General features: G+C 40.3%; 3 protein-coding genes across 6 annotated transcripts in view; all 3 read left to right on the forward strand.

Moving 5' to 3' along the window:
• The window catches only part of pparab (peroxisome proliferator-activated receptor alpha b), a 33,422-nt gene extending 22,808 nt beyond the window's left edge, over positions 1–10,614 (forward strand). For all 4 annotated transcript variants that reach the window (XM_055009235.1, XM_023284215.3, XM_023284214.3 and 1 more), the window contains 3 exons: positions 2,487–2,686; positions 5,958–6,411; positions 6,527–10,614. In XM_055009235.1, the coding sequence (XP_054865210.1) occupies positions 2,487–2,686; positions 5,958–6,411; positions 6,527–6,771 (899 nt within the window). In that variant the 3' untranslated portion in view covers positions 6,772–10,614. The remainder of the gene's footprint in view (positions 1–2,486; positions 2,687–5,957; positions 6,412–6,526) is intronic.
• Positions 10,615–12,391: 1,777 nt separating this feature from the next.
• On the forward strand, positions 12,392–18,079 carry yars2 (tyrosyl-tRNA synthetase 2, mitochondrial). Its single transcript, XM_023284206.3, has 5 exons — positions 12,392–13,187; positions 15,241–15,408; positions 15,582–15,737; positions 16,087–16,257; positions 17,701–18,079. The coding sequence occupies exons 1-5, from the start codon at positions 12,400–12,402 to the stop codon at positions 17,858–17,860; spliced, it is 1,443 nt and encodes a 480-aa protein (XP_023139974.1). The 5' UTR covers positions 12,392–12,399; the 3' UTR covers positions 17,861–18,079.
• A 1,432-nt stretch (positions 18,080–19,511) lies between these two features.
• On the forward strand, positions 19,512–23,696 carry cdkn1bb (cyclin-dependent kinase inhibitor 1Bb). The gene is made up of 3 exons (XM_023284202.3): positions 19,512–20,319; positions 20,548–20,675; positions 22,080–23,696. Exons 1-2 carry the CDS (start codon positions 19,878–19,880, stop codon positions 20,661–20,663), a joined length of 558 nt encoding a protein of 185 aa, XP_023139970.1. The 5' UTR covers positions 19,512–19,877; the 3' UTR covers positions 20,664–20,675; positions 22,080–23,696.
• Positions 23,697–24,573: the final 877 nt, after the last annotated feature.

The following is a 24,573-nucleotide window of genomic DNA, read 5'->3' on the forward strand; positions in this document are numbered from 1 at the left end:
GACATAGCTTAGATTTTGATGATGATACTACCTCTATGCTCAGTAGTCGTAGTATTTCTGTCAGCTGCACTTCCTCTTATGGTATATGTGTATTGAGTTTCACGGACCTAAATGTAACTGTAGAGAAGGAGGAAGGACATTGGAAACCAGTGCAACCTGATCTTTTGAGATCTGGTGGTCTCAGATACCACAGGACCACAGCACTGCTAATTCTGGAGGTTTGTATCGACCACTCATCGATTTTACAGTTAAACCTAACCATTCCGGATGCCCTTTATTGAAATGATTTAGCAGTCTTAGTTTTTTTGTTGTTGTTGTTTAAATTCAGCATTAAATATTCAGACATAAATTCATGCCAGGATCATCAGGAATATATAAACATGGTATCTGTCCATCAAAATTATGAGGTTGACAAAAACACAGTGAGTTATATTTACATTCAGGTATTTTTATATGATTATAGTAGCAAGTTCTATTGTATTAAATCCTGTTTCTGTCCGAAGGGGTAATAGTAGCATAACTGATTCTGACTCAGTATAGCAAAAATCTATATTTACTGTTCAGTTAAGTAATATTTTTAATGACTTTTTTGCAGGCTCTATACTTTTTATATGATCTCTAGGTTTTGCTTGGGTGAAATTTCATTACAAGGCTTTACTTTTTTTCTGTACTGTAACCAGAGCACAGTTCTTTACTATCAAACGTGACTGAAAGTTTCTTGGATACAGCAACTTCGTAAGACCTCATATGTTACGTACTGACAAGACAGGGCACTGAAACAGATGATTTGACGGACCGACAGACTGTCCCGCTGACCACCTTTAGCTCCCTTCCCCACTTGAGTCGCACACTTATCCCTTCACACCGGCTCTCAGGAATTGGACTTATGCTCAGCTTAGCATCAATCACTTCCCCACATCTTAATTAGACTTGGCTCCTGCCCAAGCTCCCGCTGTGGAGCTTTACCAGCTTCAGATGATCCATCCACTTTGTGAGCAGTAATCTAATGGGCCCTCATGCTGTCTGCTAGCTGCGTATTGCGTCCCTGCTCAGTATACAAGGATTTGTTTCATCAGTGGGAGGGAAAACGGGGAAATCAGGTCTTCTTTTATGCATTCAGAAGCAGGCAGTTGGGATGTTGGATGTTGTGTTTTCAGTGAGGTATACGGTTGTATTTACATGTGTGCGCACGCCAGCTTGTGCCCGTTTAAACTGGCGAGGTGGGGTTTAAAACAGTTCACCTCTAATCACATTAGTCAAATGGGATCAGGCCGTCTGAGAGATGAAGCATACTCTCTAAGAAAAACAACTCTTGTATGTAGTTGCAGAACATTTCACTCAACTGATGCCCACTTTGTAATTAGTAGTAACCTGTGCTTGTAATACATAAAAGGGGAATTCAATTTGCCTTTTGATGTTGACTAGTTGTAGATTCAGTTTCAGTTACTTTTTTCTTCTATAAGAGGTTATTTACATGCATTCATTGTCAGGATGAAACCTCTCGCATGTTAAAACTGAAGTAGACGTCCTTGTCTGTGAAAGTACCTTCCATGGTAAACTGCTCTGACACTTTAGTTTGTTTTCTTTGCTGTAGATTTACTGTAACTGTCCTCTTCAGGTTCTATTGTCTGCTAGGAAATCCAGTTGGTGTTTCTGTAAAACCCAGAACAATGAAATCCTCTGTATGAAACAAGGATTGAACTTCTTTGACTTTGAAATGAGAATCTGGAGCTGCATTTTGTTGCAGCTGCAAGATAATTCATTTATACTGACATTGAGAAATACCAGATACAAATTACGCCACTTCTTTGTTTGAGTTCATCACGCAGACTCAAGTCACTCTTTGAAATCAGTCTAATGTATGTTTTCTCTCTTTAGTCGTATATATTTTTATCTGGGTTTGTGGTCTGTTGTAGGACGTTAATGTGTGATGCCAGCTGAACTTGTACACATGATATCATCCTTTTATACTATGTAAAAGTCTTGTTTAGAACACAACAGAATGTTCTCAGATCCATAGATTTGGAGATATAAGGCTTTGGCACCAGATGTCAGTGAGCAGAATAAGCCTGTGAATAGCCCAAACACTGCTTTTTGCAGGGGTATTTTTGGACATTTTATTGCTATTTCCCCCCACAAGTCTTTTGGGTTGTTTTAATATCTTTTGGATAAGTGTTTTCTTTTTTCTTTTTTGTCTTTACTGATATGTTGGCTTGGAACTGCTTTACTTAACCAGGCATCTGTGTAGAGCTTTCAGAGACCGGTTGCGTTTAAAGCACTCGGGTGTACGTGTTCTGACACAGTTCTCTCTGGTTTTTATTGAATGTGCTGTTGTTGTTTATACATATTAATATTTAACCTAGTATTTATGCCACTTTGCATTTTATGTGTTCTGTTTCCATGGAACAGTAAATTCATGAGTGACTTGACAAATTTATGTTTGCTACAAAACCAACCTAATCTGACTTTCTGTTTTCTCTCCACAGCCATCCGATTTGGTAGGATGCCCCAGTCAGAAAAGCTTAAACTAAAGGCGGAGATGGTGACGGGGGACAGGGAGGTGGAAGATCCCCAGCTAGCAGACCAGAAGACCCTGGCCAGGCAGATTTATGAGGCCTACCTCAAGAACTTCAATATGAACAAGGCCAAGGCTCGAACCATTCTTACGGGCAAGACCAGCACCCCTGTACGTTGATTAAGAGTATTGGGTTGGTGAGTGAAAGGCGTTGCGTGTGTGGATTGCATGTTCATGGCTCTTCTCATTACCAGAGTTTCCTCACAGGCCAAGGTCATGTTGTCTTGCAACTTTTAATTTATTTCTTCCCCATTGGAGTGATTTTAATCTCATTCTGAGCACATTCAAAATTTGCAATCAAACTAATGTCTCAATATGACCCCAGAGTCCGTACCTCAGAGATTACATGCAGCCAGCCAGTGACAGAAATAACTTGCTCAATCAGCAGCGTGAGCCAACACACAAGCCGGACAAGGAGACGTCTGTTTGCACAGAAACGATATAAAGAGCCAGTGTATGAGCCCATCACTTCTCCCCTCACCTCCTCACTCCCTGCATGTTCTTTTCATCAGCCGTTCCCAATCTTACTAAAAAGACTCCCGCTCAGCTTTGTTTCTTTCACTTTCTTTTCATCTGGGGAACAAAAAGGGGGGGTTGAGAAAGGGAGGGGTCAGGGACTGCAGCTCAGAGAGATGTTGTGAATTCCATAGATGAATGCATGTAGGTGTGAAATGGGTCAAGAGCTACAGGTCAGTTCAAGTGCACGTGTATGTTCAAATACAGATCTTGCCCACTGCATGTGGAGATCAAAGCTTCTGATGAATGAGTACAGCAGTTGGAAATGTGCATTCGTTGTGTCACAGCACTTTTATGCAACTCTTAACCTCCCGTCAAAGTCATATTGTACTATTTGCCAGAGCTGTGTGTATGAATGCCAGCATGAGACAGTGGTACATTTTTTAAAATTCTTACTCCTCGCATCTTGTCATCATTTAAAGTTAGCCAAACAAATATGTTTGAAACCATGTAAGAGATTTGTAACCATTCCAGAAAATTTTATCATCTCAACATCTGGGCGCAGTACTGACACATAATTGTGTTAGAGCTGGCACAGGTTTGTGAACACCAAATATCAATGTTGTTGCCTGAGCAGGTTTTGCTGGAATATGATTCACTCTGTTACACTAAATAGTTCATTTGGGGGAAAAAAGAGTGACAGTGCCTTTGAGAAATTATAACTATTACCAATATTCTAGCAACTGTTTTCTTTTGCTATCATTTTTTTAATGCATACAGAACAATTGATGGAATGATACTCTAAAGACTAAGTTACATGTTTTCTTTTGTTGAAGTTTCTGGCCATGTCCCAATGGCCTTCATCAAAATCTTTGAGAAGCACTGCTGCCAAGTGGGGCAGGAGGGAGAGACAGGATTTCATGTTCAAACCACACCTGGCTGCCAGCCTCATAACAAGACCTCGTGATTGCACTTATGTGCCTGTGAAAGCCAGTATTTTGAACTGAATGCTACCGTAGATAATAGTTGTTATTGTCAGAAACCCCTAGGACAGCTTTAGCTCTAGGTGTTGGTGATTTCTGAAAGCAATTCGTGGTATGGTGTTTCAAAGAAATTTATTAAAAAGAGCGCTTGAACCAGGAATTGGATAAAAATATCACCTGTGCAATCTTGGATAACACATTTATTTTTGATATTTCAACTATGACTGGAGGCGAGAGGGACAGAAACAGCCGTCTATTAACAATGGCTAATCATTATATTTATAACCAGATATTTAATCTGGTTATAAATTTAATCTAAACCACTCAAATTAATCTGCAAATATTTCACTTAAAATTGCAACTATGAAGGTGCAAGTCTTAAATATCCTTTGTTTGTGTGTTACTGCCAAGGACTCACAGGGCAGGTCTGCCTCACACTACTGTTAACAGTTATGTAGGTGAGATTAAGCTAACTATAAATACCTCTTCCAATAACTATATATATATATATATATATATTCAAAATTGATTTCTGTTTTGAACATATACGGCTAAATTACTTCAATATTACAACTCGCCGTTGTGTAGCGTAGAGCAGTTGTAGCAGAATCATAGGTGAGCAGGTGTGTCCAGGTTGCAGTGAGCACTGGAGGCAGTGTGTGGAAAGAGACAGCCATTCTAAGCTATGTTAAGACAGGAAGGGATTTTTTTTCCATTAAATAAACTTCTAAACATATAACTTTGATATACAGAGAAGAGTTTTATGGCTTTAATCAATGAACAAAGAGGGACTTTAACAGCTGAAGAGGTCATTATATGAAGCAGTAAATCATAAGGCCAAAGTAAACCTGTGCAATGAAGCAGATAAGGCCATTCCATGCTATAAAATCACTATCTCTTTATACCCTCAATATCAAAAGATTATGGTTATTACCTGAAGCAGTACAGCCTGGTATATGAATAATTGACAGCTTTACTCTCTCAAAACATGTTGCCAGAATTTTAGTGTAGTAATCATTAATTCATAGTTGCCTAGTCAAGTCTTTACATTACTTTTTTCAATGCAGCGTTTAAAAACTTTGTATTGATTTATATGTGTTACTAGATTATATATTTTTTGTAAACTGTGCTAGAAAATACACCCCTTCCGCTGCCCACATTTCCTGTCTGTCATTACAACTACTATCAAGTAAAGGCATATTATCAGTGGGTAGAAGTGTTGACATAGAAGTACAAAATTAAACAGCTCGGCGTCATGCCCCTCATACCTTCCCTTGTTACTCTGGCCTACAATTAGAGCAACATACGTGAATCAGAGCACTGGCATGAAGTGCAGCAGCAGGTGTTGCAGCTCATCAGATGTTGTAACTTGTCCACTGTGGGAACGGTGACACAGCTTAAAATTACCTATTACCTATCTCTAGTGTCAAAATTGAGTTTCTGTAGTTACATTTGTTTTTTTCCCCCACAGAAATGTTTTTTACCCTGGGCCAAAGTTTTCAGTATTTCCTTTTTCTTTTTGACATTGTTAGTTTGTCCTCGTAAACCCCCACTGGGTCTGATACTGTTTTTCTTTCAACATTAATGTGCCTCTACTTCTGGAGCAGTTATTTTTGAATGTTTTGAGTGACATCTACAATTATGCAGCAGTGGAGCCAAGCAGGGTAATTGTGCCATCGTGGAAATATCCAGGTGTCAATAAGGGCTCTGGGCTTGGCCTTTCTTCTTGTGTAAGCACCCCAATCAGTCAGTTATTTATGAAGAGAGGTTTGCTGATTCAGCATTTTCCATGTTTATGTAGACAAGTCAGGTCAGGTTTATTTATTGCTACAAAATCATAGTACGCGCTGTACCGCCTGTGTTGTGCCTCCACTGGAAAACCTATGTTTAAGCCAGACGCTGCGCTGCTAGCTCATAAGAATGTCTGTCTTCGATATCCACAGCCTTTCGTCATCCATGACATGGAGACCCTCCAGCTGGCAGAGCAGACACTGGTGGCCAAGATGGTCGGCTCCGCAGGAGTGCTGAAGGACAGGGAGGCAGAAGTTCGGATTTTTCATTGCTGCCAGTGCACATCCGTGGAAACCGTGACAGAGCTCACAGAGTTTGCAAAGTCCGTCCCCGGGTTCTCGAGTCTGGACCTCAACGATCAGGTGACTCTTTTAAAATATGGAGTGTACGAAGCCCTCTTTGCCATGCTCGCCTCCAGCATGAATAAAGACGGGCTTCTCGTAGCGTACGGCTCAGGCTTCATCACCCGGGAGTTCCTTAAGAGCCTGCGGCGACCCTTCAGTGAAATGATGGAGCCTAAATTCCAGTTTGCCATGAAGTTTAATGCGCTGGAGCTGGATGACAGTGACCTGGCTCTGTTTGTGGCCGCGATCATCTGCTGTGGAGGTGAGAATGTAAAGAAAATACTATTTGTTGTTTGCTCTTTATGACAAATGTGTTCATATCACATAAACTAAAAAATGTGTAAAAATTCTGTTCTGTGTGTTTCCTCTGTGCTTAGACCGACCAGGCCTGGTGAACGTGGCACACATTGAGACGATGCAGGAGAGCATTGTACAGGTCTTACAGCTCCATCTGCTGGCCAATCACCCCGATGACACTTTCCTCTTCCCCAGGCTACTGCAGAAACTGGCTGACCTCCGGCAGCTCGTCACTGAGCATGCACAGCTGGTGCAGGAGATCAAAAAGACCGAGGACACCTCACTGCACCCACTCCTGCAGGAGATCTATAGAGACATGTACTGAGGATTGTGGAGGAATAGACCCAGTGAGGAACACCACACACCATCTCCGTTTTGTCAGGGACATAAGAAGAGGAGTAGTCCTCCATAAGCTAGGGTTGAACTACTTAACCCCACCACCCCCCAATGCAGCAACAGTTAGCTTTGGCTTGTGGTCACCTCAAGAGGACCTGTTCAGGCCCCAGACAGGAGGCTGATGGTTCTCTTGGTTTGGCACAGTTCTCTCCACTCCATCGTGTGGACCTTTGCAGGCAGAAAAATCTCGTAGATAAGATGCGATATGCTAGTACAGCTGTTTGAGCCCTTGTCTACCAATGTACACAATGTCTGACCAAACTCTAAATGCAAATTAAGATGACCTTGGTTGCCCTCTACGAGCCCTAAAATGAGGAAAGAAAGTGAACTTGATAATTGCCACTCCAGCAGTATGTTTGAATATAAATTTTTATACTGATGTCGGAGAGCAAAGAGCCATATATACTTAGAGTTAACAACACCCAAATGACTTCAATGGCAGCAACAACAGAAACAATGCAGTTTTAAAGCAAGGCAGCTTTGGTTAAATTGGCTGTCAATAAAAAGTGGTGATGGTACTTAATACACCAGTCCTCCAGCATGCTTTCTCACCTTTTTATAACCAGACACATCTGTGGTGTCACCAGGCTCCTGAGTATAATCATTTACATGTACTGTTTGTCCTCGAAGCCATACTTTGTAATGATGCTGGAAAGTTTCATTATGTTTTCATCGCCTTTCTCTTCCTAATAAGACAGCATCAAAACTTGCTATGGATTATACTCACTTATTTTTCAACTTGTTCACAAACTGTACAGGCAATAGTCATTTAACTCTTTAAAATAAGGTAGCAAAAGGAGAAAATCTGAAGCTCTTCAAGACACAGTCACAGATTCACTGTGTACATGCACCGCAATGCACATCGGAAGCACAAACACGCCTGACGTTTTTGTACTGGACCTCTGTTAAATGCCTTTTTCCTGAAACACTTGTGCAAATGTTTGGCACTCCACCCTGTTTTTTGTCCTGATATTTTAGGGCTAATGCTAAGATACTCTTTGTCTTGCATTGCAACCTTAACGCAGGCAGACGTAAAGCTAGAAATTCATTCACTCAGTGAATCAAATCAAGCAAACCACTGTTATTTATAATGCACATATAGTCATGTTGGCTCTATCTACTATTGTATTTCACTGGCTGTGTTTGTTCCTCATAACATGCAGCTGATTAAGATTCAGGGGTCTTATCTGCACATTTTTGTACGATGACAAACAAATTATTCATTTTTTTTCCCCACTGAGAAAGCTACAATGGTATGGCCTCATATATTACACAATTACTCCTATGATTAGAAGTTTTTCATCCTCAAAAATATGTTATTTTGGATGAAAATGTTTCCGTTTTGCTCTGGAGGTTTCTGAAAAATTGGCAGTCAATTTAAGCAAACTGTCCATCAGAACCTACACAGATAAAATATGAGTCTATGGATGTTTTTCACGGTTAGCCTGTCCAGTGATGGATGATGATCAAATATATTTGGTGTCTTTTGGATATTTTTGTCATTTAACGATGATGATAAGGCGTATGAAAAGGCCACTCCTGCATTTTGTTGTCATACGGCCTTTTGTATGAAACGCACATGCTACTCGGAAGAGCTACAGTAAGAGAATGTTGAAAAGGAAATGATGAAAACATGCATGTCTGATAGTTTGGATTAAATATATGTGAACCTGTGAGAGAATGCTTTCCCCTGTCTAACCAAATGGTCCCAAAATCATGATGAGATTATTGAAATTCAGTCCCGAGAAATGGACCTTGAGTTTGTAGTTACATCAGACTGTATAAACAGAGTGTACTGTACATAGCTGAAATGATCACGTTGACAGCATTGTCCCAGCTTTTAACTCTCGAGGTATACAAGGTACTAATGATGATCAACTTTTGTATTCCTCAGTTTGGTAAATACTTTGAAATGTTTGAAATTTTGCAGTAAATGTAGTTCTGTACTGTATGTTCTTTTTTGCTTAAATGCCACATACTTGTGTTTTAATTGACTTGGATCATATTTTTATACTAAAGCATATAAGTATGACTAAATATGATAATTGTTTATTTGAAATTGCACGACTGAAGGGTGCAGTGTAAATAGACTTAAGGTGTAACAGGGCAAGTGGTAATCTAGATATCCATAGATCTGAATCCCATTGGGGACATTCCTTTGATTGATTGCTTTTTTTTTTTTAGATAGCCATCAAGGCTGTACTATGTTCTCACTTCCTTTCAACTGTACTTCATTTATGTGTTAAATTAAGCTCTTATGATTTGAACTTACAGCATACGGGGGCTGTGCAGGGCTGTACTGGCTCACAACTTTGGGTGGTTGATTAAACCCTGACCTCCATGAACTCTGAATACAGTGAAAAGCTCATTTATCGCACGAAGCTCCAGCTTGGCACTGATCACACAATACTGATCTCGTTTTATACTCTTCTCTCAGGTCGCACATCAGAAAACAAATAGGGTAATATATGCACAGAATTTTATTGTTCCTGTCAGAAATGCTCCACAGTTGCCTCCTCATCTTGAAAAGCAAATAAACCTGTATTTTTTTTTGACACATCACATCTCTGTTGGCTAACAGAGGAACTGAATGCACTCATGATTTGCCGTCACATCACAATGCTATTACAGTAAATACGACGCAGTAATGAAAATGCAGTATATATTGTTTTATAAACCTGATTTTTGTCATGCTTTTTGTCTTGACCTTTCTCTCCTCACTCGCTGCTATGTTGTACTAACTCACCAAACATTTCTGATGCCATGAGTAGATTACTGACCTTCAAGCTGCCTCTACTTACTTACGATATCTGGTCACAGAATGTCAGAACCACACGCGGACTTCATTCAACGCAGCTCAGTTTTTCACCTTGCAGATTCCTGGGACTTGGAGATCCCAGATATGCTCGGGGATTAACCACAAACAATGTGTGCCTTAGTGTGTGTATATGCCATAAAACACCAGAGATTAAAAGAAAAAAGACTTGACTTGAGCACGCACCTGTAGAACTGTACACTTTTAGTGTCTTCAGCTGGACTTAGCTGTTTGTGACACAGTAGGGTCCTGCAGACATGAAATGATGTCACTGTAGAGTTAGGAAAATATCCTATATAAGTAAAACAGAGTGCTAATTGAAGCTTCACGTTCCATTTAGAAAAGCAACAGTAAAGGATTCACTTTCCAAAAAAAGACAGACTTTTAAAAGTTAAAATGGTTGAAACTCTAGAGCAAGGCCCGGGAGGAGAAGTCATGTAAATTTGTGATGCCTGCTTACCTTTAGGAATGTCTGTTTTGTGTTGAATTGACAAGGGACATTTTAACTTGTATCAGGGAATCTTAGTCTTCCTTTGTTGAAATAGCTCAGGATATAGAAAAGTACTGTTTCTACTCTGTCTCTCTTTATTCACTCTGCAGTCAGTTTATAGTGCTCTGCCTTGCAGCACACAAACAACAACGATATGGATTAATAGGACCTTTGTTTTTTTTATTTTCCAAAACTGACACAAAAAATAAATGTTACCGGGGGGGAGGGGGCAGCAGTCATAGGAATTAGATTTTTGATTTATTTTTTTCTTCCTGAATTTCTTGGAGTTTGTTTTTGTGGCTATAGTGTCATGCAGAGAGACAACAGAGACTCTTTGGATGTGTTGTTAATGTGTACTGTGGCTTGATAACAATACTGTAAATGTTTGATGAATGTATATTTAGTCATTTAAACAATGAAACAAATTGACATTGAATGGACTTAAAAATAAATGATTTTAAAATCCATATTTTGTTTGTTTGAGTTTCTATGGACAGTGTCAGAGTTCTTATAGCTCATTTATTTTGGTGATGAAATTTGCTTTTTTATTCTAACACCAAAGGCTTATACAGTCATGATGTGTCTTTGTTAGACTAAAGCGTGCACAGACAAAACATTTCTAGAAACATTTATTAAAATGCACAAGTATCTTTGAACTGTAACTCATGTCCACAGGGACAGATTCAAGTTCACCATCTATTGGCCTCAAAATTAACTTTCACATACTGAATTATGTTCAGTGTGTTTACCTTCTGTATCTGTGCTTTTATACTTAGGTCTCTTCGGTCTTCATGTGATGAAATTAGAAGCAATGAATACACTACCATCAATGAAAGGGAAGAGCTTGTCAGCCTGTAATTACATTACATTAAGCTGTTATTTCAGTTGTGGATGGATACAAACTCTTTTCTTAGGATACAGAGAAATTGTGATAAAGCTGACTGACCAGAGACATACAATAAGTCAGGCATTAAATTTTACATAAGTCTAGCTCAGAGTATGAGCCAGGGAAGCCATACCTGCTTGGATCATGCACTGGACTAACATGATCCACATCAGATGTTGGGGAACAAGGAGCATTATGGACTGAGACCTCCAGACTGAGAGAGCGGCTCCGGTTACATGTACATCTGAGGTCACTATTCAGAGAGTTCAATAATAGATAAGATTCTGTGTAGAACCTTCAAACTACCAGATCTTTGGTAGAGGACCTGAGTTTGAGGAAAACCCTGAAATCACCCATTGAGATTTTGACCTAAGGACCCTCTAAAACACAGGATTTGAATATCAGATATTTTAGCAGGAGCCACGTGAAGGCCTTAGGGCTTGGTTCTTTAGAGGTCTTTACGTTGAATATGTTTGTGGTCTGGGGAAATTTTATGTAATACACATATATTAAGGAGTATGTGCAACTAAATTACAATATTAATTGAAATTGCAATGGTTTGGTTCAGCACCTATCTGAAGCACCCACCTATCTAAAGGTCTTGTCTCATAGAAAGGACATAATGCCCTAACTTTAAACTCTAATCCCTTTATTTAAAATAACACAAGCTACAAATTCCATGAGGGCTGCACAGTGGATCAGTGGTTTGCACCTTTGCCTTGCAACCGGTTTGCGTTCCTGCCTGGGATTGGGATCTTTCTGCATGGAGTTTGTATGTTCTCCCTGTGCATGCGTGGGTTTTCTCTGGGTACTCCAGCTTCCTCCATCAGTCAAAAAACATGCTGCCGTTAATTGGTAATTCTAAAATGTCTGGAGGTGTGAATGTGGGTGTGTTTGGTTGTCTTTATGTGTAGCCCTTTGATAGACTGGTGATCTGTCCAGGGTGTCCCCTGTCTTCACCCTAAATCAGCTGGGATAGACTCCAGCCCCCCATGACCCTAATGAAGGTTAAGCGGTGTGTAGATAATGGATGAATATTACAAATTCCTTTATAAATCTGGTTCAACTGTTGGTGTGCCTCATGGGGTCAGTATATATACACTGTGCTCACAGAGATGCTAGTGGTTCATGGTGTTAAAAGAGATGACAATTCATTTTTATTTGAGGTGTCGCAAGTATGCACATGTGCAAAATCGGGAGCTGTCAGGCGCAGGACAGATGCCCTCTTTGCCAAACAGTACATCGTTGTACCCTGAAACTCGTGCAACCAGAGTCACATACTCCCCTCCGCTAGAGGGCGCTCTCTTCCCGCTAACCTGTCCAAACTTCTCCTCTCCTCCTCCGTGTTCTTGTCACATTGTCCAACATGGCTGCGTCCATGGTGAGGAGCTGCTGTTATGTATCGCGGCATGGCTCCTCTTGTCTCCTTAGACGAACACGTACTTTCCTCACACTGAAGTCTAAATTTCACTGTTCTCCTCCTGCACTCAGCGGCCTGCTCTTCTCCCTGAATAAACGCGGGATTCTGAAGGAGTCCTTCCCAGAAAACGCAGCGCAGGACCAGCTCCCCCGGCTGCTGCAGTCCGGAGCTCAGACCGTGTACTGCGGCTTTGACCCCACGGCCGACAGCCTCCATGTGGGCAACCTGCTCGCTATCATCGGCCTGCTGCACTTCCGCAGCGCCGGGCACCACGTCCTGGCGGTGCTCGGAGGGGCCACGGCTCAGATCGGGGACCCGAGCGGGAAGACCAGCGAGCGGGAGCGTCTGTCCGCGGACACCGTGGGGGAGAACACCCGCAACATCCGGGAGAGCATCCAGAGGATTTTCACCAACCACGAACTGCACTTCCACGACGGCTCCAGAAAACTGGGCAACGTGACGGTACTGAACAACCTGAGCTGGTATAAGAACTGGGGCGTGGTGGGGTTTCTGTCGGAGGCCGGGAGGCACTTCAGGATGGGCACCATGCTCAGCCGCCACAGCGTGCAGTCCAGGCTGAGGAGCGCAGACGGTATGAGCCTGACAGAGTTCACCTACCAGGTGTTCCAAGCTTATGACTTCCACCACCTGAACCAAATATACGGCTGCAAGATTCAGCTCGGAGGCACCGACCAGCTGGGCAATTTGATGTCTGGCCATGAGTACATTCACAAGTAAATGTCCATCCAAAGAGAAGTCAGAGGCAGATGATGTCTTATTTTCCTGTGTATAGAGAGAACCTCATTCCAGACTCCATTAGAAAATCAGTAAATTGTCAGTGCATGCTTGATCATGTGATGCGTTCGCATCCAAAAAGAAGACCGAAGTCCTTGTGTAGATTGTTAGGACCTACTCTTCAGTTCTGCATCCATCTGTCTTACCAATAAGCTTTTTATTTGCTGTTATTCAGCACAAGTTTGTTATTTCTACCATAAAAAATGAAAGTTGCAGCCATATATCTGTTTTGGAATGTAGCGATAATGAACTTGGGCAAATAAAAAGTGTAATAGTAAGACAGAGGAGGCAGAACTAAAGAGACAGCAGATGTCTTTTTCCCCCCTGTGTATAGAGACGGCCTAATTTCAGACTCCATTAGAAAGTCCACAAGTTTACTTTATATTATTGATCATGTAATACTTGCACATCCAAAAAGCATACTAAATGCCCCATGTGGATTATTACAACCTACTCTTCAGTTCTGCCCCCCTCTGTCTTACCAATAAGCTCTGTATTTGCTAATAACCAGCACAAGTTCGTTTTCTCTACCATCCAAAACAGATACATGGTTCCACGTGTAGGTCAGATTTGATATGCTCCAAACCCCATTTAAAAGTCTATAAATTTAAGATATCCTTGACCACTGGTAAATGTACACAGAGCAGAAATCGTGATCACATATTATATGTAAAAAGTTAAGAGCCACTCTTCAATTCTGCATACTTTTAATTCAATAAATTCACTAAATACTTCATTTTACGAGGTGTTTCGCACCACAAGATTATAACCTGTATCACCTGAAACAAATATATCGTTGTGAGATTCAACTCGGAAACAAAGACCAGCTGGGCAGTTTGATGTCTGGCCATGAGTACATTCACAAGTAAATGTCCATCCAAACAGAAGTCAGAGATAGCAGATGTCTTTTCCCCTTAGTATAGAGACAGCCTCATTCCAGACTCCATTAGAAAATCTGCAAATGTACTTTATATTCTTGATCATGGGATGTGCATACATCCAAATAGCAGACTAAATGCCTTGTGTGGATTCTTAGGACCTACTTATCAGTTCTGCACCCCTCTCTCTTTACCAAGAACCCCCCCCTTTTTTTTTAATCTGCACAAGTTAATAATTTCAACCACCCAAATGAGATATATGGTTGCATGTTTCAACAAAAATTCCCTTTGCTCCAAAACCCATTTAAAAGTCTATAAATTTTAGATATTCATCATTGCCGGCAAATGTTTTATGTGTATATATTTTATGTGGAATCTTAAGACCCGTTCTTCAATTCTGCTTAGTGCTTAATTTTACCAGGTGATCTGCTGTTTAGCAACACAAGCTTATAACCTCTATCAGCTGAAACGAACACATAGTTGTAAGATTCTGATTGGAGACACCAACCAGCTGGAAAATGGGATGTCTGCGCATTAGTTCGTTCACTAGTATACCTCCATTGTACTTAAAAATAGTGCCACTGATGTCTTTCCTGTATGGAGACATAGCTCTGTACCAGGCCCCATTTAATGTGTGTGTTTGTGCCTTTAACAATAAGTTCAAAAGCTTTACACTCAGTTTAGATGTATTGTTTGTGAACAGATGCCAAAGTATAGCAGCAAATAACGCTGACAAGAGAAAACTCAAGAATGTTACTTAAATTTTAGGAAAAACTCTGGACTCGCATTTTATACATTACTGTGGGTATCGGATATGAGATGATCTGCTGTTAATCAACCCAAGTGTATGACTTTCACTACTTTAACCCAACATATGCCTGTAAGATTGTTTATATGTATTGATATTTCACAGTGAAGTAATTTATACAGAATCCAATATAAAATAGTCATAATGATGTTTAATACATTGAACAACATTCTTCTATAACGAAAATAAGACAACTCACAATACACGTAGCATAAAAATGCATGCATCAGTGCATGGAACAAAGCTCACAAGTTGTGATGTACTCTTACCAGCTTTGTAACACTGAAATCCTGATCTCTTCTCTAGAGTGACTGGTGAGGAGGTGTATGGCCTGACCATCCCCTTGGTGACCAGCTCTGTGGGGGACAAACTGGGGAAAACGGCAGGAAACGCAGTGTGGCTCAACAGAGACAAGACTTCACCTTTTGAACTCTACCAGTTCTTCCTGAGGCAGCCTGATGCCAGTGTGGAGGGGTACGTAGAGGTGGAGGCTCATAGTTGCTGTTTGTTCTAAAGCCAAGTAAAAAGTGGGATCTGACAGCATCTCATTGTAGACTCATGCCCCCTGTGGCTGGTTAGGTAGGATCTTGTAAATATTCTGTGCACAGTAATAGCAAGTTGAGATTTATTGTGTGTCAATTTCACAGGTACTTGAAGTTGTTCACCTTTGTGCCTCTGGCGGAGATAGAGAAGCTAATGGAGCAACAAAGAGAAGATCCAAGTAAACGCCTTGCACATAAACGACTGGCTGCAGAAGTGACAAAACTGGTGCATGGAAAGGAAGGCCTTGAGAGCGCTAAGAGGTTAGATGGGCTCTGTTTCATTTTATTCATATCTATAAAGTATATTTTGCTTTTTATTTCTTACAATTTCACACGTTTGTTTTATTCAGAAGGATTTAATTCAGTTGTAGAATAAAACAGCGAAATCAGTTCGTTTTTGCAAGTAAATGTAAATAAACTGCAAATTTATGTCGCCAGTTATCGCCAGAAAGTCAGTGGTGAAGTCTAATCTCTGTGCAGTGAAGGATTCATGGAGTGTAGTTGAGGAAGATGTCAAGCTCTTAACTACACCAGGTTCAGCGTTGCACCAGCAGCTCACCATGTAGCAGCCCGAGTCCCTGTCATTGTCATTTTAATGTTACCATTGCAGATGTACCAACGCTCTGTACCACAGCAGTGTGCAGGCCTTGGAGGAAATGAGTGACGAAGAACTGCAGGAACTCTTCAGGGAGGCTCCATTCCAGGAACTGCTGTTGGAACCAGGGACCACTGTGATAGACGCCTGCCGCAAAGTCAACGCCATCCCTGATGGTCCCAGAGGGTCAGTCCTCCTTTTTCCAAGTCCAGTTCCAGAGTGGTTGCTAATATTAGTTTATATAAGTATTTTATATAAAAAACATCCAACATCATAACCTGCAGATTAATGAAGGAAAGTTAAAAGATTAGTCCACTCAAATTTATGTAGTTCTATCAAGCTGCGCAACTAGTTCTCACTCTGTGTGTGTGTGTGTGTGTGTGTGTGTGTGTGTGTGTGTGTGTGTGTGTGTGTGTGTGTGTGTGTGTATAATATATATTCAAGAGAAATATTTGCCAAAAAAAGCTGACGACATGCTTCAAAGACAGGTGCTGCAGGTGAATTTTTGAATACCGTTTTTCCTGACTTCGTGAATGACTGTAGTCATTAAAGCAGCTTTTAAAACATGTCGTGAAGTTGTCAAAAAACATTCCATCACACATTTCAAAAGCCGATGACATTCTCAGTTTTCGTGTTTGTCCAAAAGCAATGCAGTTTACAGTCATGGAAAACCAAGAAAAAGAACAAATACAGTCGTCCCTCACCATATTGTGATCTCATTGTATCGCAGATTTTTAAATTGTATATATCTATATATCTAATTTTGTATCGCAGATTTTTCACTATATCGGGGATTTACCAGTATATAGGTATTATTTTATATTTATTATTTTAATTATTTTTGAGATAAAAGCATGCCTAAAAATAAAAAAAATATATATATATTAAAAAATAATAATTAAAACATATTAAAAGACTATCTCATCTTGTCCATTTCACATCGACGTCTGATCGCTGTGCATAGTATTGCTCTGTGGTGTTGTGTTTTTGGGACATTTTTCTCAAAAATTTAGTTCATTTCAAGCCCTACAATGTTGATCAAACGTTCTGCGCCTTCTAAGGTTTCTGACACAGAGCACAAGCGCCAGAGGGAGATGCTTACCATCGCAGAAAAGATGGAACTCCTTAAAATACATATAAATAATAAAATAAATATAAGGTCGCTACTTCATGGATTTTCGCCTGTCACAGGGAACCTAACCCTCGCGATAGAAAAGGGACCACTGTACTCACAACAAGTTAATACTTGGTAATGAGTCATCGCTTTGCCAGAATGGTAATTAGTAATTTTATGTCAGTCAACTAATAGTTTTAGTCCTGTATTCTTGCATGTTGCACTAATGCTCATGGAGGTACTTTAAGGAGGCATATGTGAAATCTATCCATTATCCACTTGTAGCTGTGAGCATGTTTATACCTGGGAGATGAAGTGTATAATCTGTTGGATATGTAGTATATAGTGCAGTTTTGATGTTCACTACAAAGTTCTTTTTATTATATTGAAGGTTTTGGAATGCCAAAAGGGCTAAAGATGGATCACAGTGTTACAGTGAGAAATGTTCTCACTACCTCAGATGGCTTATATAGATAAACCCCTGCCTGACTGACAGTGTACATGTTTGTGTGCAGGTATCGGATGGTCGCAGATGGAGCGGTGTGGCTCAATCACAAGCGGGCAGACAAACCGGAGCAGGTACTGATCCCCAAACTCCACATCCTGTCTAATGGACTCACCCTGCTCAGAGTGGGAAAGAGGAACTTCTACATCATCAAATGGCTCAGTCTCTGAGATCGATCAAGCCTCCACGATACTGTAATGGACGGACTGGGAAGGTAGGAGACCACACCTCAGCAGGGTCAGTGAGGAGCCCGTGATGGACTGATATTTTCTTGGGTTTTTGCTGGTGCGTAAACCCTTAGTGATTTCTTGCTGTTGTTATATAAATATGTACATGTACAGATGTGATGTATATCTAAAGCTATGGTATTAAAAAGCATTTGATATAAAGATTGTTTCCTGCTTGCTTTGTGCAGTCGTGGACGTTTTGCAACGTGAACACTAGGGGGCATCATTGTCCCAGTCTTAACGGTGGTCTGCAGGCAGCCACAGCTGCACCCATAGCCTGCTGTGACCCCTTAAGTAAATAATTGCTCACAGTAAAATTAAATGGCATCATTTCTCGCAAACAGGTTATGGTTCTATTTTAAGCAAATCATGTTCCTTTTAATTTAATGAGAACATGAGGCCAAATCTGACTTAGTGTGGCTGTTTTTTTCTTTCCTGGAGGAAAGTGTAAAGTACACCATGAAGAAAAGAATGGGGGTTTGAGAACTTTGAAAAACTGCTCCAAAATTAACTCTAGATAACATAAAAAAAGATTTGTGTATTGTTTTAATATTTTTTTAAGAATTGGTACTGGGTTTTCTGCAAATGTGCCATGTTTTCCCTGTGGTGTAAATAGCACTTTGTAGCTTTCAGCATGCAGGAACTTTGTCATACTTTGTTTTTCTTCTTAGATTTTTCTTTGCAGACTTCTGACGTGTTTGTGGCTCTCTGGCCCTAATACATCTGTCCTCTCATTTTGTCCCCGGGGTCTGGTGGCAGATGAGGACAGGGTCTGCTGTGTGCTGACCTTGACCTTTCCTACTGGGCTCCAGATAATTGGTGGAAATACCATGTCATAAAGATACACATTTGCCCATCTGGCAGAGTTTGTTGTTTTCTTTTTTGGCAATCGTTGGAGAGTTCTGATACGGAGGTGTATGAGGGGGGCTATACCTACTACAGCAGTGGGCCCACACCTTCAAGCTTTAGCCTAAGTATTTACAGAAGTGTCATGTCTTAAGGTGGAATGTTTACAAGCTGTTCATTTTCAACAGTCAAAAAGAAAGTCCTCTTCAGCGTGTTTTTAAAAAAAACCTTATGGCCGCTTTATGGTTTAATATTTTTTATCTAAATATGTCGTTTGGTAAGTGTAAATGTGTTTAATTATATATGGTATAGGTTGCATAAAAAATTCCCTGAAGATGCAAGATGTATAGCGTGGTCATATGAGTTTAAAACAATGGTAGTCATGTCTCGTACTCCACTCTAAAGTTTAGTCTGAGCACGAGAAACAGTTTTTACAATTGCCTTTCAATATTTTAAATTGTTCGCAGTTTCTTTTTTTTCCCCTTGTTTTCCTGCTTTTTTATTATTTGTTTTGCAGACATAACGATTTATGTATGATATTTACAGATCCGATGTAACATTTGTTTTACTTATGCATAATTTTTTAAAAGTCAAAAAATGGAGGGAAACCAAAGGTCTGTCGTGTGTCGTAACACCCAGACCTGCTGGATGTTGTTAGTCTGATGCAACTAACTGGTCCACCTTAAAAGTGGGCGGGCTCAAGCGTTACGGCCAATCAGCGGCCGTCTTGGCATTTAAATAGCTCTGCGTGTCAATCATGTTTTCCTCCCCCCCCAGTCAGCCTCCCCTCTCAATCCCAACTACATCTCTCAATCGCCATATTGGGTCTGAGAAGGTTTGTCTGCAGTTTCTCTCACTACGGGACGAAATTGACAGAGCGGCTTCACATCCTGTGCACTTTGTTTTGATGACCGGCGGAGACCACCTTCGGCTTCACGACACCGCGGCCGTTACCGTCTCCGGCTCGACGTATGCATGGCATAAGTCGTTTTACGCTTGTTTTGGATCTTTCTCCGCGACGAGGAGATACCCGTTGTTTTTGAGCGCTGTGTTTTTCTCGTGAAAACTGGACGCTCCCGGCTCTTTGAAAAATCGCGTCTGTCTCGGGTGGAAAATGTCAGATGTTCGACTTTCAAACGGGAGCCCGACGCTGGAGCGGACGGACCCCCGGGTGTCGGAGCACCCGAAGCCGTCAGCCTGCAGGAGTCTGTTCGGCTCGGTGGATCACGAAGAGTTAAAGAGGGATTTAAAGGGACATTTGCGGGAGCTGGAAGAGGCAGCCTCCGCCAAGTGGGGCTTCGACTTCGCCAATCACACGCCGCTGGCCAACGGCAGGCTCGACTGGGAACAAGTGGATTGCAGAGACGTCCCGGATTTCTACAACCGGCAGCCGCGGAGGGAGAAAGGCGTCTGCTCCGCTGGGAATAACAATGTGGATCTAAATGGGAATCATAACTGTGTTGTGGTGGCTCCGAGCGAAGACACGGGCAGGTCCGACGGGCCGATGGAGTGCACAGAGCAGTGCACCGGGATGAGGAAAAGACCTGCATGTCACGGTACTAGATTTACTACAAAATGACCTGTTTCCACCCGAACAGGTTCAGTGCGACACATGAGTGGATCAGATTGAAGAGCAGCGAGGCGTTTTTAAATAAGCTCTAATTTTTTATTTATTTTTTTAAGTGAAGGAAACACACAGCAGTGCAGTTAAATTGGATCTATTCCTTCTCTATTAGTGTTTTTTTGTTTTGTTTTTTTATTAATAGCTATCTTTGCTTTTGCAGACCCCTCGGCCCAAAACAAGAGGTCACACACCAGCTCGGAGGAGGTCAGCTGTCCGAGCCGGAGCCACTCTGCAGAACACACACCCAGAAAGACCAGTCCCAAGAGGCAAACGTGAAGACGAGAAACGGTAAGAAACTGGACTTTGTTCAACTTTAAATTTTTTTAAAATAATTTTTTTAGATGTTTCTTTCGTTTTTTATTTTTATTTATTTTTTTTACTCTTTCTGGTGGGCTTGTTAGGAGCCTCACGTTAGAAAATCCACTCTACTCCCTTTCCCAGCTGTTCTCTTCCTCGGAAGGAAACTGGACAAAATCTGTATTTTAAAATCTACTTGTGTCACAGCCTGATTATGATTTAAATTCAGATACTTTCACTCTTACTGTAGGAGCCCTTCAAAGGTGCTGTCAGGCTGATTCATTCATTTATTACTAATAAGAGGAGACGCAGTGAGAAAGTTCACTACGGCTTTCGGTTGTATTTTTTTTACACTCAGATCTCCGATGATCGATACAGCAGGAGGTAGAAGCAGAGAAAAAAACAACCGCAGAAAAACGTGGCTGCGCATTTTGCACTTCTTTTTTTTTTTTTTTTTTTTGTTTAAACTCCAGGCTGCCACGGCGAGCTGAACTGTAAACAACAAGTGCTGAACAACAGTGTAGTAGTAACACGTCAGCAGCCACTGCCCTCAGCACGGAGCAGAGCAGGGACGGGAAGGGGGCTGGTCTGTGTGTGTGTGTGTGTGTGTGTGTGTGTGTGTGTGTGTGTGTGTGTGTGTGTGTGTGTGTGTGTGTGTGTGTGTGTGTGTGTGTGTGTGTGTGTGTGTGTGTGTTAGAGTGTGTGAGTGCTGCACACACACACTAATGTTACAACACACACACACACACATCTGTCCCTGCAGAGTGTGTGCAGAGGAAATCAAGTGTGCTTGTTGGCCACGGTGAAAGGGGAGCAAGGCATGAAATCTGCATTGTCTAGCAGGTTGTGAACTGTCAGAGCTGCAGAGGAGAATAAACCAAATCATCTCTTTTACGCTACTTTTTTTTTTTTTTTTAATTAGTTGAAGACGGTTTTTAGGGGTGGTTTACAGTTTTAGTGCACTGAAGTTTGCCCAACAGATGGCGTTTTTGATGAGGAAAAAAACAGTTTATAGTTGTCTGCAAAACATCTTGTTCTCATGATTGCTTCTTTTTTCTTGTTTTTGGCTCTTAAAAAAATGTTGGGTCTGAAATTTAAGATGGTGGTGCTATTTTTGCACTCATACAGCAGACTCTTGCATCTGTGCTGAGTTATTTGTGTAACTAAAGAACAAAAAGAGCAGTTGCAGTGTGTTCCCCCCTCTCTTCTACTACATTTCTGGTTGTCTTTTTCGTCAGAAGGCGACTTGCAGTAATCTTTCCACATTAGAAATGAAACTGTGCACCAAAATTAAGTCAGTTTTTGCAGAAATTGTTGCACAATGCTCTGTCAGATTGGAATTTACCATGCCTTCTCATATGTGTTTTTCTTTCTTTCATCTGATTTGTCCCACAGAGCTGAAGATGCATTTCCCGTATTTTTTATTTTAGTTTTTTTTTACATGGGAAACCTCAGTGTTGGCCGATTTTTTTAATTTTTTTTCCTTTCTTTTTTTTGGAAGAGGATCTACACAGCATCGGAAACATATCAACTCTCCTGAAGACGGGGGAGGACGCTGTTGAAGCACTGAATAGAAACACTAAAATTGTGGCACTCAATTAAAAGTTACTGCCTCTAAAAGCAGTCAATGTAGCAGTGTGCAATTAGGTTTGATTTCCTTTTTTGCTCCTTTTTTTACTACCTGTGTGTAAATAAATATATAAATATATATATATATATATTACTATATATATATTATATTTCTCTCCATATGTAGCACATAAGAAAACATAATTTAGAAACAAATCCTTTATGTAAAAAGGTGTGAATTTTGATTTGACTTGAAGAATTGCAGTGTAGTTTGATACATGTTTCCAAAATGCTGTTCTGTTTGTTATATTTTTTTTCTCGAAAGGCAGTGTGATATTGTCACAGACCTGAATTGCTACATCTAAAACAAAATCATGGCTTCTTACAGTTTCTTCACTCCGTCATCTTCCTAACTCAGCAGTGAAGAACGGTACAAATGTAGCTCTTCTGTTGTATTTCCATTTTTTCTTCCTTCCTCTGGTCATTGCAGTGTCACCAAGTGCAAGTTCTCCTGTGAGATCTAGTTCTACAAGAAATCAATACAGGAAGAAATGCTATATTTCTGTGAGGACTTTCTTTCAAAATCAGCCAGTATTTATTGTGTAATTGAGGTGCTTTTAGCATCAGTTGAATCCTGGAATATAGTCTTTTTTTTTCCTCTCTCTTTCTCTCTCTCTCATGTTGTCCTGTACACCTCAGCCACGTTGTAATGGTGTTTGATTTTTTTTTTTTTTCCCCTGGAGTTGTGAGGTACTCAGATATTGAAGGACAAAGACCATACAAACTGCACAGGTTGTGTTCTCCTTGACTGTATTTGTTTCATGAGCCTTAATGCTCTTCAGAGAGGAGGCTTTCTGAGAAGGGTTGAATGTCCTACAATACCAAATACATGGTTGCTTCAATATGGTTGCCAGCGCTGCCTGTGCTCCTTAATTGACTTCACATTGTGTTACTTTGTGATATCCTAGATGTTTGTACTTTTTTTTTTCCATCAATGTTGTTAGCCTGCTGAGGATGCAACTGTGAGCATCTAAAAGCTTCCCTTTATTTGCCTAAAGTGTGGTTTATATTCAAAGAGCCCAGGGTGCACCTGGATGGAGACAGAAAACAGCTCGTCTCAAAAAATGCAGTCACCATGCCTGTGTATTTGTGTAAATTTTTGCAATGTATATAATTTTGTAAAAACACTGAGAAATTATACTAACTTATTTATGTCAAACTTTTTTTTAATGTAGAATAAAAAATGGGTTTTTGATTACGGTTATCCAAAGTGGCATTTACTTTATTATAATTGTTTTATTTTGTAAAGGCATATTTTTGGTAGGTTTTTTTTTTTCTTATCAATAAGGTTGCAAACTGAGCCTGATAAAATATTTGATGTGCATTTTGTAATGTGTGGTTATAAAATGTGTTGCAATCAATTAAAAGAGAAAATTCAATCTATCTGACTTGTGCTTGCTCTTTACACTTGGTGTAAATTCACAACACACACACACACACACACACTCGGTTTATATGTTAAAACTGAACAAATACTTTGGGCGTTTGACTATATAATTTTCTGTAATTATTAAGGTCCAAAACACACTTAGAAGAGCAAACTGTTTGCAGCAGCTGTGTGTATGGAGACACCACGGTACAACACGGCGACACTCCCTATATGAATCCAGCAGGCTGATGATTGACACTCTGATCATCCAATCAAAAAGAGAGTGGGGAAAGCAGACCACTAGCTGCAGCCAGTAACATTCAGTAACTTATCATGGGAATGGCTTTCACGGAAAAATGTAAGGGCTCAGAAAACGATCCTAAACTGCAAGGTTAAATACTGCAACTTATATATATTTATATTTTATTATTATTTCACCAGCCTGACTAGCATTTCTATTTCTGTGAGTGTGAGTGTGTGTGTTTTTAGGTGGTGGAGTGTGTGAGAGAAAGAGCGAGAGAGACTGTTTTCACTTCTGTGTCCTGTGTGAGTGTGTTTTAAATTTATCTAAAATTAGTTTCTGTCATTAGTAAATTTTTTGGCAATTTTTAAAATAATTTTTAAAAAAGTGTAAAACATTGTATGCTCAGTGGAGAAACTGCAAGATGTGTAGGAAGTGTATTTTTGTACAAATTTAAATATATAATAGCTATTTATCATTTAAATAAATCCATGTATTTTACAATATAATTTTAAATGCATGATAAATAAATGTGTATAATTATTTATTTTGTTCTAGTATTCAGTGATGGGGTTGGAGGTGATGTTAGTTAAAATTATAATACGAAAAGATTTAGGATTTGGGTTTGGTTTGGTGAGTTCATACACAAT

The sequence above is a fragment of the Amphiprion ocellaris genome, chromosome 3, assembly GCF_022539595.1.
Source record: "Amphiprion ocellaris isolate individual 3 ecotype Okinawa chromosome 3, ASM2253959v1, whole genome shotgun sequence".
In the NCBI taxonomy this organism is placed as follows: domain Eukaryota; kingdom Metazoa; phylum Chordata; class Actinopteri; family Pomacentridae; genus Amphiprion; species Amphiprion ocellaris.